At 46.4% G+C, this 18,188-nt stretch overlaps 1 protein-coding gene across 1 annotated transcript in view; it reads left to right on the top strand.

The window, feature by feature from the left end:
• The window catches only part of PDE4D (phosphodiesterase 4D), a 1,130,464-nt gene that overhangs the window by 149,864 nt on the left and 962,412 nt on the right, over positions 1 to 18,188 (top strand). The window contains exon 2 of the mRNA XM_019532104.1: positions 17,013 to 17,133. Coding sequence (XP_019387649.1) covers positions 17,092 to 17,133 — 42 coding nt within the window. The 5' untranslated portion in view covers positions 17,013 to 17,091. The remainder of the gene's footprint in view (positions 1 to 17,012; positions 17,134 to 18,188) is intronic.

Here is an 18,188-nt window from a genome sequence, read left to right as displayed (position 1 = left end):
GTTATAAAACATATGCTCGGTAAATAGATTCAAGATATCTAAGACTGTTTTTAAAAAGTACAATTTACATGTCAATGAAGGATGCAAATACAGACTTTTTTTTAACCCAGTTTGGTTTAATAATATATGCCTACTCTGACAGTAAATATTAACTTACAAGATTTCTTACTTTCCTGTCCATTCTTCCTACTTGTGAGATTTTTCCCATTTATAAACGTGATCTACAGTTGCCTTTGTGTGGAAATTGTATAATAAACAATGCATGTCCAAGGGATGTTATTCCAAGAAGGAGGATTGCTGGGAAGCAATGGGATTCACCCAAGGAAGAGAGGGAAGAGCGTCTTCTTTCACAGGTTCACTAACCTAGCGAGTAGGGCTTTAATCTAGGCTCACCAAAAAGACCAAAGCCCTGAGGCAAGTGGGGAAGCAGGAGACATGGAGGAAGAGTGAGCAGAAGGGGGCAACAGTAGAGGTGCTCTCATACTTCCTAAGAAATGAGAGATATCAACTAGTTACCTCAGGTGTCTGTACAGAAATGCATGGAGACTTGGAAACGAGCAGGAAGAACTGGAAGTCCTCGTACAGTCACAGCACTGTGATATGATTGGAATAATAGAGACTTGGTGGGAGCTCGCTTGATGAGCACTGTCATAGATGGGTACAAACTGTTCAGGAAGGACAGACAAGGGAGAAGAGAAGGAGGAGTTGCACTTAATGTAAAAAAGAGCCATATGATTGCTCAGAACTCAAGGATGAAGCTGGAGATAGGCCTGTTGAAAGTCTCTGGGTTAGGGTCAGAGGGGAGAGCAACAGTCTGGGGGTCTGCTATAGATGAGGATTTCTTCAAACAGCTAGTGGAAATTTCATGATCACAGGCCCTGGTTCTCATAGGACACTTCAATCACCCTGACATCTGCTGGAAGGGCAATACAGCAGTGCACAGATAATCCAGGAAGTTTTTGGAGAGTACTGGGGACAACTTCCTTCTGCAAGTGTTGGAGTGGCCATCTAGAGGCCATGCTCTTGACCTGCTGCTCACAAACAGGGAAGAATCGGTGGGTAATGTGGTAGTGGATGGCAACTTGGGCAGCAGTGACCATGAGATGATTGAGTTCAGGATCCTGAAGAAAGGAAGGATGGAAAGCAGCAGAGTAAGGACCCTGGACTTCATAAAAGCGGGGAACTCACTCAGGGAACTGATGGGCAGGATTCCCTGGGAAGCCAGACTGAGGAGGAGAGGAGTCCAAGAGAGCTGTCTGTACTTGAAAGAAGCCTTACTGAGAGTGCAGGAACAAACCATCCCAATGTGCAGGGAGACTAGCAAGTATGGTAGAAGATCAGCTTGGCTTAGCAGGGAACTCTTCAGTAAACTAAATCACAAAAAAGAATCCTTTAAGTGGAGACCTGGACAAATAACTAGGGACTAGGATATATGACCACTGCTTGGGCATGCATGGATGAGGTCAGGAAGGCCAAAGTGCAGCTGGAGTTGCAGCTAGCAAGGGTAGCAAGAAGGGAGTTGCAGCCAGCAAGGGTAACAAGAAGGGTTTCTACAAGTATGTCAGTAGCAAAAGGACGATCAGGGAAAGTATGGGTCCCTAACTGGATGGGGCAGGCAACCTTGTGACAGAGGATGCAGAAAAGGTTGAAGTGTTCAATGCCTTTTTTTCCCTTCAGTCTTCACAGGTAAGGTTAGCTCCCAGACTACTGCACTGCACAGTTTGTGCAGGAGGTAATCAGCCCTCAGTGGTGCATTGGGCAGCACAATTTGGGGAGGAGGTGAGTAGCCCTCAGTGGTAAAAGGACGGGTTAGGGACTACTTAGAAAAGCTGGGATTGGATGCACCCAAGGTTGCTGAGGGAATTGGCCGATGTGATTCCAGAGGCACTGTCCATCATTGGATGATTGGAAAAGGGCAAACATAGTGCCCATATTTAAGAAAGAGAAGAAAGAGAATTCCAGGAAACTATAGACCAGTCATCCTCACCTCAATCCCTGGAAAAATCATGGAGCAGATCCTCAAGGCATCCATTTTGAAACACTTGGAGGAAAAATGGGTAATTAGGAACAGTCAGCATGGATTCAGGACAAGTCATGCAGGGCCAGCCTGATTACCTTCTATGATGAGATGACTGGCTCTGTGGATGTGAGGAGACCAGTTGATGTGGTGTACCTTGATTTTGTTTAATAGATTTCATCGACATTATGACTGGAAAGGACCTCAGAAGATCGAGTCCAGCCCCCTACCCCAGGGGCAGGAAGTCAGCTGGGGTCACAGGATCCCAGCAAGATAAACGTCCAATTGACTCTTAAAGGATTCTAATGTAGGTGCTTGCACCACCTCTGGCGGCAGTCTGTTCCAGGCCATGGGGGCTCAGACAGTAAAGAAGTTCTTCCTTATGTCCAGCCTGAAACTGTCTTGGAGGAATTTGTGACCATTTGAACTTGTCATCCCATGGGGTGCTCTGATGGACAGGCATTCCCCCAGATCCTGATGTACACCCCTTATATACTTATAAGTAGCCACCAGGTCCCCCCTGAGCCTGTACAGCACTTTTCCAGGCTGGAGAGTCCCATGGCACTCAGCCTCTCATCATAAGGCCTGTTTTCCTGCCCTCTGATCATGCATGTGGCTCTCCTCTGGACTCTCTCAAGCTTCTCCACATCCTTCTTGAATTGTGGAGCCCAGAATTGGATGCAGTACTCCAGCTGTGGCCTCAACAAAACTGAGTACAGTGGAAGGATGACATTCTGGGATTTGCTAGGGAAGCATCTATGGATGCAAGCCAGAGTTTTGCTCGCTTTGCCAGCTGCAACATCACATTGGTGGCTCATGTTCATCTTGTGGTCAATCATGACCCCCAAGTCCCTTTTGGCCATGGTGCTAGCAAGCGTAGCACTGCCAAACCTATAAGCACACTGTGGGTTTTTCTTCCAAAGGTGGAGTACCTTGCATTTTTTGGTGTTGAAAGCCATCAGGTTTTCATCTGCCCATTTTCTGGTCCTGCCAAGGTTGGCCTGGATCACCATCCTGTCCTTGGGGGTAGATACTTTACCCCAAAGTTTGGCATCATCAGCAAACTTGGCCATTTTAGCAAGGCTTTTGATACAGTCTCCCACAGCATTTTCACAAGCAAGCTAAGGAAGTATGTGCTGGATGTATGGACTGTAAGGTGAACAGAAAACTGGCTGGAGCATCAGGCTCAGAAAGTAGTAATCAATGGCTCAATGTCTATTTGGCAGCCAGTATCAAGTCTCGGGGGGTCTTGTATCAAGTAGTATCAGTATCAAGGGTTCGCTTTTGGGGCCAGTTTTGTTCAATAACCTGGAAGATGGCATAGAGTGCACCCTCAGCAAGTCTGCAGATGACACCAAGTTGGGGGGAGTAGTAGATATACTGAAGGGTAGGGCTAGGATTTAGAGTGACCTAAACAAAATGGGAGATTGGGCCAAATAAATGAGCTTGAACAGGGACACGTGTAAAGTCCTGCACTTAGGATGGAAAAATTCTATTCACCAGTATGGGTTGGGGGCTGACTGCCTGGGCAGTAGTTCTGCAGAAAAAGACCCGGAGCTTACAGTGGACAATAAGCTGAATGCGCCAACAGTGAGGCCTTGTTGGCAAGAAGGGTAATGTCATACTGGGCTGCATTGGTAGGTGTGTTACCAGTAGGTCAAGGGAAGTGATTATTCCCCTCTATTCAGCACTGGTGAGGCCACATCTGGAGTACTGTGTTCAGTTTTGGGCCCCCCATTAGAGAAGGGATGTGGATAAATTGGAGAGAGCCCAGTGAAAGGCAACAAAAATGGTGAGGGGATTGTGGGACATGACTTATGGGGTAAGAATGAGGGTACTGGGATTATTTAGTCTAGAGAAAAAAAAACCAAGAGAGGATTTAATATCAGTCTTTGACTACCTGAAGGGTGGTTCCAAAGAGGATGGAGCTGGATTGTTCTCAGTGGTCATAGATGACAGAACAAGGAGCAAAGGTCTCAAGTTGCAGCAAGAGAAGTTTAGGTTAGATATTAGGAAAAAACTCTCACTAGCGGGGTAGTAAAACACTGGAACAGGTTACCCAGAGAGGTTATAGAATCTCCATCCTTGGAGGTTTTTGAGACCTGGGTAGACAAAGCCTTGGTTGGGATGATATAATTGGGATGGTCCTTCTTTGAGCAGGCGGTTGGACTAGATGACCTCCTGAGGTCCATTCTAACCCAGACTTTCTATGATTTTATGATAACTAAGCCCCAGGGGAACAAAACCTCAGCATGAGAAACTTCTTCCTAATGCTTATCATGTATTTCCCTTCCTGAAATTTATGACCGTTGCTCCTTGTTCTATCCCCTGCAGCCACAGACTAGTCTATCATCATCCTTTCTATCTAAAGGTCTTTAAAGCAAGCATATTGTTGTATTAAGTTGTATTTAACTGAGGAAGCAACAGCTAGGTGAATTCCATTTCCAATCAAAATGCAAGACAGAGAACTCTACAAATAAGTTGATATCAGTGGGGCTGTCTGTGGCAAGCGATAGGTGGATTTGCATTTTAAGACTTACAGTAATATTATCTCTAAAAGCTGATAACACAGACAGTTGTTTTTCTCGAAAAGAAAACAGCTTAGTTTTTTGTTTAAGAATATTCATTTTGTGAGCATGCATATATATGTGTACTTTAATAGAATGAAATCTTGGCATCATTGAGTTCAGTGGCAAAATTCCCACTGCCTCCAACATAGCCAGGACTCCACTTGAAGACTTTATTGTGCAGTTCTTTGAAGCTGGAAGTGAGAATGGTTTTTATCATAAGGTGAGGGAAGGTCTCAAATTAAAAATAGTTCTATTTTCTAGCCTTTGAGCTCTGAAGCAATTAATTGAAGTTTTGGACTATTGAGTATTTTGAGAAAAGTTATTTTACTGGATTTGGAGAAGGGTTTAAATGTACTCTTATGTTTCTCATATGTACCTAGCAGTATGTAGAAAAAACGTTTAAAGCTGTGTCTATGTCCAAATCACTGAATCTTTCCGAAGAGTTCCAATTTGATTCGGAGAGATTAAATGGTCCTCTGATTTAATTCAGATTCGGTGGCTGAATCTGAATCAGGTCAAAACTCTGCTAAATCGAATCAGGGACTGAAGCTTTGCACAGCCTTACTTAGCAATCGCTTTCATGCTCTGTAGGGCTTATAGATATAACCAGAATCACTTCAGAATGAAACACTTACAAATAGCTTCATTCAGGGTTATTTCTGGAGCACTTAACCTTTTTAGGGGTGTTTTATGGGGTATGTACATTTGTCTCTTTACCCTTTTGAGTGCTTCATTCACATTTGAAGCGCTTCAAATGTTAAGTCTGTCCAGGGCCCTAGGGCAACAGGGGCTTCAAACACTTCTGAAATAAAAATAGTTGAAGTTCTAAGATGCGTTCCCAATTGGGTCATGTTTAAGAAAAAGAAAAGTCATTCTTAGTCTGTACAATTTGTCCAGTTTTTTTGAATAAGAGACAGTATGTAAAGAAATTGCTCACAGATATCCCTCAAATAGATATCGCTCAATAGTATTCTTCAAATACTTGTTGGTGATTTGCCTTCCCTGGCTCTGTAGTTCTTTTATTTTTAATAATATATCTTTATAGCTTAAATGTTTTATGTATATATCCCTCTATATATTTTATACTGGTCATGGAGCTATATTCTACACAGTAGATGGGCTTTTTTAATTTTTAAAGCTTTTGGTTCAGACCAGAAGCTGGCCAGTCAGCCCAACTATACTTTTAGTGTCTTACAATTTTTTTCTCTTTCTAGTACCTCTCCTTTCTCTCAATATCCCCTCTAGTGTTTTATCTGTAAGCTCTTCCATTTTCCTAAAATAACTAACTTCAATTTTCTGCTTAGTATGAACCTCATGTTTACTCAGCTTCAGCATAGAAGCATCATTAACTCAATGTTCTGAACTTTATTTAGGAATAAAATACACAAGTGAAACTTTTTTATGTTGTTACCTCCTAACCCCTAGAACTGGTCAGCCCACAGAGATACTTAAAAATTGATAAACCTGCTGGTGGAAGCATTTCCATTATCATTAGTTTTTGTTGTTTTAAAGGTTAAATAATAATGGGCATAATGATCTATTTTGGCTGAATGTAGTTGGAAGTAGTCTGAAACAGTCAAGTTTATTATTTAAACCCCTTGAACAAATTTCCAGGTTAAAAAAAAAAAGTATCACCTGTTTTTCATTTTTGACTGTTTTGTGCTCTGATATTTTCAAATGGAAGAAAAATGGTTTGTGACAGAATGGCATCTTGGGGGTTGCCATGATCTCCCCTAATGCCCCCATACTAGTAAGCCTAAAAGGGCACCCTCAGTTCTCACCTGCCATGTCTTTGATGGATAATATTTAATAGGGAGGCTGCCTTTCTGTCCTCTCTAGCTGTATATTGGCCTTGGGCCTTGGCATCCCTTGTGGGTCCTGTTCTGTATTGGGTGTTTCAGGGCACCCTAGCCTTATGGGCCATGTGTGGCTCCAACCACCCCTTTACCACACCCCAAGCTTCGCTGATGCAACTGAAGTTCTTCAGTCTCACTCCCTGCCCCTTCTCTCTGGGGCTGGGGTTCCCACACTGCTGTAGGTCTCCTATAAGGCCTCCTCCAACCCCTAAAGCCTCACCCAAACCTCTGGTGAAAACAGCAAACAAAGCACAAGCCCCTGGGCTATAACATAAATCCTAGCCACCCGGCTATAACACTATTCCAGCCACATCAGGGATGCTCCATACTTCCCCCAGTCTCGGAGCTGTACCTGCAGTCTGGCCTCTCCCCTCTGCTTGCTCTGGGAGAGCTCCTTCCCCCATGGCTGCTGGCAGCAAACTACCTTCCTGGTCTCAGGCCTCAGATTTATATAGGAACCTGGCCCTGCCCCTTCCAGTCAGCTGAGCAGGTGCAGGTGCGGCCACTTCCCTCGTTAACCGGTTGTCCTGGCAACCTGCAGCTGGGTGCTTAGCTCTGCTCTCAAAGTAGCAGGCACCTTAGTGCTCTGCTACATGGTTCTTGAAAGTGGTAATGAAGGCTCAGTCACTAAGCAGATATATTATTTGCTGAGACTGAGAAACAGAAGAATTTAGACTGTCCTGCTTTAAAACATGTAGACTGCTTACGGCCATAATGCCCCCATCCAAAAAATGGTGCTTTAAACTCTGTGCACCCCCATGCTGAGTGCAGCTCATGCCTAGAAGAAGCATCATGTTAATTGGAGCCAGCTCTCCTACCACCTGTATAGATTGGGCTCTTCAGAGGGGCTTATTTGGGTGCTTTTACCTAATATCTAACTGAGTCAGCTTTAGATAACAGTGCTAAAAGACCCCACTGAGGTGCCTGACCTATACAGATGTTACAGAGCCAGGGCAAAGTAATGTGCTGTTTCTTCCAGTAAAGTGCGACTTTTGTTTTTTGTTTCCACTTCTGTCAACAGCCATACTGGATAGTGTTTTTTAATGTTACTTTCTTTTTAAATATTTTGATTGCATTCTGCAGTAAGAAGTGGCCAACAGATGCCAAATGTTGAATCCATGCTCTTCTCACTTAGCTACAACTCAGGAAAACTATATTCATTAGGGGTTTTTACCTTAGTAGTGGACCAAGGATTTGGGTCCAGATCTTCATAGTTTCATAGACGGTAGGGTCAGAAGGGACCTGAGCAGATCATCAAGTCTGACCCCCTGCCATGGGGAGGAAAGAATACTGGAGTCAAATGACCCCGGCAAGGTGTCTATCTAGCCTTCTTCTGAAGACCCCCAGGGTAGGAGTGAGCACCATTTCCCTTGGCAGTTGGTTCCAGTTCCTAGCTGCCCTGACTATGAAGTAGCGCCTCCTGATATCTAGCCTGAATCTACCCTCTGCCAGCTTGTGACCGTTAGTCCTAGTCACTCCTGGCAGTGCTCGGGGGAACAGGGACTTCCCCAATGCCTGCTGGTCCCCCTCAGTCAGTTTATAAACAGCCACCACATCCCCACTCATCCTTCTGTTGTGGAGGCTGAACAGGTTCAAGTCCCGTAGCTTCCCCTCGTAGGGCCTGCCTTGCTGCCCCCGATCATGCGAGTGGCCCTCCTGTGGCCTCCCTCAATGCTGTCCACATCCCTCCTGAAGTGTGCCGCCCAGAACTGGACGCAGTACTCCAACTGCAGCTTGACCAGTGTTGCATGGGGGAGGATCACCTCCTTGGACCTACTTGAGATGCATCTGTGGATGGATGACAAGGTGCGGTTAGCCTTCCTGACCACATCCCCACATTGTCGGCTCATATTCATCTTGGAGTCAATAATGACTCCAAGATCATTTTCTGCCTCTGTGCTGACGAGAAGGGAGTCCCCCAGCCTGTAGGTATGCTGCTGGTTATTCCTCCCCAGGTGCAATACCTTACACTTTTCAATATTGAAATCCATCCTGTTCTCACCCACCCACTCCTGTAACCTGTCCATATCTAGTTGCAGTCTGTGCTTCTCCTCTACTTCTCCCCACTTCTCCCCACATCTTAGTGTCATTTGTGAATTTGAACAAGGTGCTTTTCACCCCCTCTTCCAAGTTGCTGATGAAGATGTTGAACAGTGCGGGCTGAAGTGCCCTGGGGAACCCACTACCCACATCCCTCCAAGTTGAAAATGACCCATCCACCACCACTCCAGCCCTCCAGCCAATTAGTGACCCATCTGACCGTGTAAGCATCAACACCACAGTCACCTAATTTTTTAATGAGGATGGGGTGAGAGACAGTATTTAAGGCCTTCCTAAAGTCCAGAAAGACTATGTCCACTGCGACACCTGCGTCCAAGGCTTTTGTGACCTGGTCGTAGAAGGCCAGCAGGTTGGTCTGACAGGACTTGCCTCTAATGAACTCATGTTGGTTGCCCCTAAGCATAATCTCCCCTGCCCGTCCCTTGCAGATATGCACCTGGATAATTTTCTTAAAGAGCATCCCCAGGACTGAGGTAAGACTAACAGGCCTATAGTTTCCTGAGTCCTCCTTCCTCCCTTTTTTGAAAATGGGGACCACATTGGCCCTTTTCTAGTCCTCTGGCACTTCACCAGAGCACCATGAGTGCTTGTAAAGCCATGCCAGGGTTCCCACAATGACCTCTGCTAATTCCTTCAGCACTCTGGTGGAGATAGTCAGGACTTGCTGATTTGAACATGTCTAGTCCTTCCAGAAGTTCTTGACTAGGTCTTCACTGACCCTGGACCTGGCTGTGCCTCCCCTGGGACTGTCAGGGATCCCAGTGGGGGGGGATGACTTGGTCCCTGCTCAGAAAAATGGAGGCAAAGAAATTGTTAAAGAGATTAGCTTTGTCATCTGGTGCGATCACCATAGTTCCTAGCGAGTCCTGCAGAGGCCCCACGTTACCTGGTACCTGCTTTTTACCTGCTATGTATTTAAAAAAGGACTTCTTGTTATACTTGATCTGGGTTGCTAGTCCCAGTTCCATCTCTGCCTTAGCCTTCCTAACAGCCCCACTACAATCTCGAGCCAAGGAGGTATAATCCTCCCTTGTGATGGCCCCTCCCTTCCATTGGGTGTACACCTCCTTTTTAGCTTTGAGATGTTCCTGGATGCTTTTGGTGAGCCACGGGGGCTTTTGAGCACTCTTGCCCCCTTTGATCCGTGTTGGGATTGTCACTCTTTGGGCTTGGAGGATTGTCTCCATAAGGAACGGCCACTCTTCTTGGACTCCCAACTCCCCTCCCTTCCGGGACCTCAGAACCTCCTCAACTAGTCTCCTTACCTTATTGAAATCTGCCTTCCTGAAGTCCAGGGCTGTTGCCTTGCTGCAGGCCTTTGACACCCTGCACTGGATGATGAATTCCAGTAGGCGATGATCGCTATTGCCCAGGTGGTCAAGAACCCACAGTCCCCTCACCAGGTCATTGCCTGTGGCCAGGACCAGGTCCAGCAAGGCATTTTTCCTGGTGGGACTGTGCACCTCCTGGGTTAGATGGAGGTCCTGTAACTTGGCTAGGAACCTATGTGAGCAGTCAGACCTGGCTGACTGTTCTTCCCAGCAGATGTCTAGATAGTTTAGGTCACTCATGATCACCACATCCTTTGACTTAACTGCCTTCTCAAGCTGATCTGAGAATTCCCGGTCTTGCTTATCTCCCTGGTTGGGTGGTGTCATGGTGCGGGGTCTTAGGGGTGGCCGTGATCTCCCCTAGCGCCCCCTACCATGCCAAGTTCGTCTCAAAGCATCCTCGTTCTTTCCTGCCACGTCTTGATCTTATATATATAAAAGGGAGGCTGCCTCTCATCTTCTTGGACATGGTTCTACTCCTGTGCATTAGCCCTGTTGCACTAATGGGTGTTCCTGCGCCCCCAGCCTTATGGGCTATGAGTGGCTCCAACTGCCCCTTTACCATGCCCCAAGCCTCGCTGATATCCCGGACGTTGTTTGGTCTGTCTGGCTCTCTGCGCCCTCTCTGGCGCTTGGGCTCTCAGCAGCCCTTATCTCACAACTGCACCCCACAGGCGCTCCGGCTTTCCGCTGCCTTGTCTCGCAACTGCGCCCCAGAGGCACCCTTCTTGCGCTGCCCCCTTTGCTCTGGGGCGCTTCTTGCTGCCTTGGGGCTCAGGTGGCCGTAGCCATGCCTGGCCCCAACTCTCCTCCTCGGGGTCTCAGACCCCCTTGCAGGGCTCAGGCAGCCTCAGCCTTACCTGGCCTCCAATTCTCCATTCCCCTTCTCAGGGCTGGGGTCAGTGCACCCCAAATGCTGTGCCTTCTCTGGCACCAGGGTCCCCACGCTACCGTGGGTCCCCTATGAGGCCTCCTCCAACCCCTAATAGCCTCATCCAGACCTCTGGTTGTAAACAGTAAACCGTCAACACAAACTCAAAGCCCCTTGGCTGCAACACAAACTAAGCCATCCGGCTATAACCACATTCGAGACTGTCACAGGGTCTCTCCCTCCCTCACCCATAACAACTGCCCATACATCCTGGCCTCTTCCCTTTCCTCACTCTGGCAGAGTTCCCACCCCTATGGCTGTTGGCTTCCTCCCTGGCCTCAGCCTGGGTTTATATATAGGTCAGGCCCTGCCCCTTCCGGTCAGCTGACTCACCGGTTTCCTGGGCAACCCACAGCTGTGTTTCTTTATTACTACTGTGGCTGCCCTGGTAACCAGCAGCTGAGCTCTCCACTCCCTGCTAGGGCCCTCTGCCTAGCTGTTTCCACCCTAAGGAGCAGGGCACCTGCGTGCTCTGTGACAGATGGCCTGTAGTAGACCCCCACCATTAAGTCCCTTTCCCCCCAACCCCCTTGTATTCTGATCCAGAGCACTTCAGTGTGCCCCTCCTCTGACCCAGTGTTGTTTGGTGAGGAAGTGTATTGTTCTTTGACGTAGAGTGCCACACCACCACCTTTCCTCCCTGTCCTATCTCTCTTGTACAGCCTGTAACCCTTGATGTTCACCGCCCAGTTGTGTGTTGCATCCCACCAAGTTTCAGTGATCTCCACTATGTCTGGGTTTGTGTTAGCTAGCAGGAGGGCAAGTTCTTCTTGCTTGTTTCCCATAGTCTGAGCATTGATGTAGGGGCATTTAAGGCCTCCTGAAGGTGCATGCACTGCCTCCCTAATCCCAGGACTATCTGGGCTCCTGGCTCTTACCTGGGTATGTCTCATGCTTGTCACCTGTCTTGGCTGGGCTGTTCTTGTGGGTAACTCTTGGTTTGGTGTTCTGTGGCTTGCTTCATCCTCATCCTCCCCTTCCCCTGATGAGCCTAATTTAAAGCCCGCTGGAGAAGATCAGCCAACCTGAAAGAGAACACACGCTTACCTTTGGGGGAGAGGTGAAGCCCATCCCACCTGAGCATGTCTCTTGTCCTGAAGTATGGGTCATGGTCCAAAAAGCCGAAGCCCACCTCAAGACACCATTTCCGACACCAGTTGACCTCTTTGATCCAGGCCTCATGGCATCATCCACGTCCGCTTACTGGAAGGACAGATGAGAAGACCACAAAGTTGCCCAATTTCCACTGATTTTAGTGGGACTTAAACATCTAAATACCATTTAGTATTTGGCTTTTAGTGCTGAAATATACATTTTCCAATTCCTGTTTTTTTCTTCAAATGGATTTCAAATAAAAGACCTGGAGTTAAATTGTTTTGTTGGTTTTCATCCAGAAAAGTTTGTATTAGAGGGTAGGAAGAAGCTGCTAGCTTGTAGAGAGCCTAGCAGCAAGTATATTTAATATAAACTCTGTAGTAGTATGTTGGAAATGAAAGTTGTAGATTTGGCAAAGGTTACATGTGTATGTCAGGGATCCTGTTTTTCTCTGTTTAAAGTTCTCAAATTTTCTGATAAAAATTCAAAATTCTCTGATTAAAACCCCCCAAATCTACATTTTTCTGTTATTAAAATGAAACTTACATAGGTATCAGTTGAAATATTGATAGATTTACAATTTCAAAGCAATTTGGAAGCCTATCAGTCCCTCAGTCATTATAATAAAAATAAATTATAAATAACTATATATTTTTGACATTTGATTTTGTTTTTTTTTCATCATGAGAGATAAGAGCTGCTATTGCCTCCTTTGGTCACAAGGACAGGGGTCCAGCTGTGGCTGTCTCCTTCCCTTCTTTTGTGGCACTGAGCAGCCCTGATATGCTAGTGCCCTGTTCCTACCCATGATGTTGCCTCTCACTCATAAGTCACAGACCCCTCAGCTCTGCTGGTGCCCTTCACTCCTGACCCACAGTCTCCTGGCCCTGCCAGTGCTCCTCATTCCCAACACACAGTTCTCCCCTCTGCCCCCAGCCCTGCTGGTGTCCCCCACTTCCATCTACCTAGCAGCCTCCTGTCCCTGCCAGTCTCCCTCACTCCCAACCCACAGTCCCCCATCCCTGCTGGTGCTCCTTACTCGTGATCCACAGCTCCCTGCCAACAGAGGGGGCCCCCACCCAGGAATCTGTGGGGGGTGGGATCTGTGGGGGTGGGAGAGGATGCAGGTTGCCTGCTGTGGGGCTCAGGGTTTCCCACCTTGCTGCCCTCCCCTGGGGGCCTCCACAGCCCAGTAGGCAGGACCCAGTATGGGAGGGCAGAGCAGGGCAGGGAGGTTTGATGCTGGCATTGTCTCCAGGCTCCCCCCACCAGCTGTGCCACCAAGGTAAGGCACCCCCTGCCCACCAAGCAGCAGTGGGGCATGGGGGAGGCACAATTCTGTGCCACTGCTGCCCTTGCTGCTGCCAGGTGGGCACGAGGCACCTTGCCATGGCAGTACAGCTGGTGCAGGGCTCCTGGTGGTCGTAGCAGCACCAAGCCTCCCTGCCCTGTTCCACCTTCCCATGCCAAGTCCCATGTGCTGGGCTGTGGAGGTGGCCAGACTGCAGCCCTGCACCTCTCTGTGGGAGCACAAATGTGGTGGGGGACATGTGCCCCTCCATGCACCCCCAGTGTTTCATGGGGAGCCAGCCCCTGTGGCTCCATCTTGTTCCCTGGCTGTGTCCCACGGTTGCTCATTCCCACCCTGGCCCTGGGCTCTGGGTACTGGCAGCACCCCCAGCCCCAGCCGCCAACCCTGCCCCACTCTCTCCCTCACCATGGCTGTCATTATCACCTCAATCTTCCCTCCCCCACCCCCCCCATGAGTTGCCTATTCACCCCGCTTCCCACCCAGCTTACCTGTGGGAGCTACTTTCCACCGCTGCCTGAGACTGTATTCCCAGCCATATGCATGTGTGTGCACACACATGCACTTGGCGCTCCCTGTGTCCCACTTCCCTCAGCCCCAAGCAACCTCTTGCAGGCTGGAACTCTGCCAGCCTGCAAGAGGAGACCTGTAGTTTCCTGCATTTTTCTCCTTTGAAGGAGAAAATCCACATTTGTCTGTGGCAAACAGAAAACCTGGGTCCCTGATGATGATCTCTACAAACTTACTATACGCAGCTAGAATTTTGGGGCTTTTTTTTTTTTTTAACTCAGACATCTACAGACTCCATGGTGGCAGTTGGCCATGTGGTGAAGTTTTGGCAAAAACCTGCCTATTATAAATGTAACCCAGGTGCAGCCAAGTACTGTGCTCCCCTCTCCAGATAGAAGGGATGGGTGGCAGGCAGGAGTGCTGTGAGAGGGATATGCAATATGTAAGCCAGATCCCTCTACTCCTTATAGAGTCAGGCCAGGACAAGAGATACTTAATTATATAAAGATTTATTAATATATACAAAAATGAAGATAAATTGCTATTAATAAACTACACACACACACGTACAAAATAAAGGCTGAAAGATTACACCCCTCCAGGTAGCTCCAAACAATATGTTGATTGACAGTCAAAAATAATCAACCAACAGTTAATTGCAGGTGGGCACATATACATGGAATTAAACAACGGCCAAAACACAAATATACACAGGTAAGTATAGGCAAGTATATATAACCAACAGGGAAGGGGTCCCAACAGTGTCCCTTAAGAGATTTATACTTAACGCTCTATTAAATGACTAACATACAGAGTTAAAATGTCCACAAAATACAAGGCGCAGTGTTACAGACCAGGAGGCGCTCTCCCACAAAATATAAGATATCTCAACAATCAGTTAACTCAAGTTTCCCCAAGGATAAACTGCCTCACAGCCAGGGTAGCTCCCCTCCCCTGTGGGAATCCCTTCCCCAACAAACTCATGACTCCAGGGCCTGGATGGGTGGTCCTCTTCCCCGTGGCTGAGGTGCTTCTCATAGTCAGGGCCTCTGGAGCCACTGACTCCCCTTGGGCTGCCGTCCCAGGTGGCCCTGTGCACTGTCACAGGTGCTGAGGGATCTGCCTTCTGCTAGGGGTTGGATGCCCTGGATGCCTCATGGGGTGTTGGGGCTCAATCTGCTCCCGGACCCTCCATACAGTGTTGCCTGCACTGAGCCGTTGGCCTTGTGTTGGTGGCTGCAGACCTGAGCTGCCTCAAGTGACTCCCAGGGTCTAACTCCATGCCACACCACCTGCACTGAGTTCCCTGGCCACTTGCCAGGGATTGTAGACCCGAGTCACCTCAAGCTGCTCCCAGTGTCTCAAGCTTCACACGCTGTTGTGTGCACCGAGGTCCCAGTTGTACTCCAGGGGGTGCAAACCCAAGCTGCCTTGTGCAGCTCCCAGGGTCTGGGCTCCAGGCACTGCTGCGTGCACCAGGTCCCTGGCCTCACACCAGGGTTACAGACCCAAGCTGCCTCAAATGGCTCCCAGGGTCTGTGCTCTGTGCACTGATACTGTGTTCCCCACATTGGAGCTGGGGATGCAACTACTCGCTGCTCATAAAGAAGCATCTTTGGGCTCTTCAGGATGCTGGTTCTGTCCTCTGGCCAGCAAACGCCATCTCTTCTTTGCCCATCCTCTTCTCTGTCCCTTGTCACATCTGCTGCATGCTGGGCATGCAGCTCCTTTTATTCATCTTGGAGATTCTGCCCCAGAGTGTTGTTGGACTTGTTGTCCAGGGTTCTCCTCTCCTCCACCCCCTGGCAGGGGCAGGGCAAGCCCCTTCCCAGCATTACTTGGTTGGTGGACGGGCTTCACCAATCATAATGAAGATTCTCTGAGCCTGGGTGTGTCTGGCTGTATTGGTAATTCTGCCACATAAAGACAGTTAATGGTAATATTAAAATGGAAATATTTTTAAAAATTATATAAGGCTGTTGCCAGCATGGTGTATTGCATTTTTCCTTCTGTCCTGAGAGTCCTTTAGAAATGAAGCCTTTGAATAAAGAAATGTCCTCTCCGTTTGGGACTACAGCTTTGACTACATTACCATCGTCTGTTGTTTATGCCAGTTTTTCTCCCTAACAGAAAAAGGGATCTTTGAGAAAGGTTCCCCCTCCCTATTCTAAAGGCTCTCTGTCCTTTTCAGCAGACCGAAAGGCCTTTTTCCATAGTTTCTTGGATAAAAATCTTGGATCCTTTGCATATGTTTTGTGTAGTACCAGGTATGATTAATTAGACTAGTTGATTGAGTTTCATTAACCAAGATTGCTATAAAGGAATGTTTGTTGTTTTCTTTGAATTGAAGATTTTGGCTGATAAAATTTGGGTGAAAATTGTTTCAGTCTAAGCAGCTGGGCATTTAGGTTTTTCTCTCTCTCTTTTTTGGATATTTGGAATCGTCTCTATGGGGAACTTGGGTCAGACTGAAGCCAGGTCTACTTTATGAGTGATTTGCCAGTACTGTATAACTATACTGCTAGACTATACTTGTAAAATGTATCCTCACAAAATAACACTTTTGCCAGCAGGGGAAATAAACTATGTTGGCAGAAATGCAATTGTATTGGTATAACTGTATTTATGCTGGGGTTTCTAGTGGTGCAGTTTTGTAAGTGTGAGATCACCCCTCATCCCACCTGTGGCCGACAGCTATGCTTGAGAGCATCTTGAGGGTAGATCTAGTCTGAATGAAATTATAAAGCTCTGACTTGCTTCATTCTGGCAAGCTACATTTTTTCCCCTTATTGCTGGCTCTTCTTGATAACTGCTGCGTGGAGAATACTTATCCAGATAAAGGATGCTGCTTGGATGCCTATAAAATGTACTCAGCAGTTGACTTGAGTTTCTTTAGGTACCCAAATTTGAAAATTTCACTGATTAGACTTTCTCATCCTGAATTTAAATTATATCTGCTTGTCTGAATAGCAATTTCTCCTAAATGAAGATACCAAACAAGACCTGTTCCATTGTTAAGAATATAATAATTAAGTTAAATCTTTGGGGAAGGGGAAAAAGTATCCTTCAGAAAATCTGCAATTTGTTGCACTTTATATTAGCATATACTTATTATCTGGTGATGAACATTTGTCTTTCAAGAGCATTCATTCATGTGCATGTTACTATATATCTGGATTGTTATGGTTGAATATATCTTGAAAGAACCATTCTTGAAAGACAATACAGTTGTATGCAATTTTCATGTACTGAAAAGCAAACAATTCAGAACTTGGTATTGTAAAAGTAGTGCATAGGCCTTGATACTAATTGAATACATTACTTCATTGCAGCTGGCATTTGAATGGGCTGGACAGTGAATCCCTACTTCTGAAGCCCACAGAACCCTTCAGATTCAGTAACATAAACATCATGAACCAGAATATCTGTACTCTGCATGCCAGGAGTAAAAGTGTAAGTAAAACTTTTTATGTTCTCTTCTATTTTTCTTTCATTTTCACACCTTTCCTCATTACTGGTTTGTTCTATCACCTCATATGGTTTTTTGTTAGCCTTACAAAATATGACTTCTATAATGAAAGTAGCTGTGGTAAGAAGTCTTTTAACTTTCTTCAGTTCTTTTATTTATAGAATCTGAAACAAGATGCACAGATTTTTTTCCTCAATTTTAACTGTATTCTTATAATTGTAAGATTATTTTAGTGATTCTAAAAGAATTCCAGGAAACTTAGTATATGGAGCAACCTGAAGTTCATTTAAATGTAATTTTTTTTGAAAATTGTTGTATGCATTAACATTCAAGAGTATGAAAAGGTTCTTGAGCTTCTAGACTAGACAGCTGGTAGACTATTGGTGTGAATTCAAATAAAAAAAAAGAAAGTTAATACCAAAAGGCAGGTTAATTGAAAGCCAACTATTCATGATATGCCAAGCACTACAAAACTTCAGAGGAGTTGATAATGTTCTTCATAACATTTCAGAGTAAATATTTCTGAGTGATGAGACAATATATTGGTACTATATATATGTGCTTGCATGATGAGACATTTTTGTTATTTTTGCTTCTTGTTATGCAGCTTGATTCTGTGTCTTCTGCATCTCTATGATGAGGTACATATAGCTGTTACATTTAGATTGACCTAACTAGGTTCCTTTAAATACCCATTCAGTGCAGGTGTTCAGACAGGTTAAACTAGGCAAAAAATGGCAGGCCTGATTTAAGTTAGTTCACCTGAGGAGGTGAGTTAGTTCACTTGAGGCAAACTAACTTAGATTGGGAATGGGTTAACTCACACCTGTCAAAGGTTTGTATATGTTTGGTGTATAGCCCTGGGGCTGGAAAGCCCAGTTTGCTCACCCCACCACCAGGGCTGTGTTCCTCCCACTCCTTTTTCCCCCATGCCCTCCCCTGCAGACCTGCTAGTCCCCTGATCTCTCCTGCCCCACTCCAAATTATTTATACCAGGTTCCCCGTGTGGCTTCTGGCACTTGTGAACAGTTGTACACAC

The sequence above is a fragment of the Crocodylus porosus genome, unplaced genomic scaffold, assembly GCF_001723895.1.
Source record: "Crocodylus porosus isolate Cpor-Errol unplaced genomic scaffold, CroPor_comp1, whole genome shotgun sequence".
In the NCBI taxonomy this organism is placed as follows: Eukaryota; Metazoa; Chordata; order Crocodylia; family Crocodylidae; genus Crocodylus; species Crocodylus porosus.
This window is presented reverse-complemented; position numbering and strand designations above follow the sequence as displayed.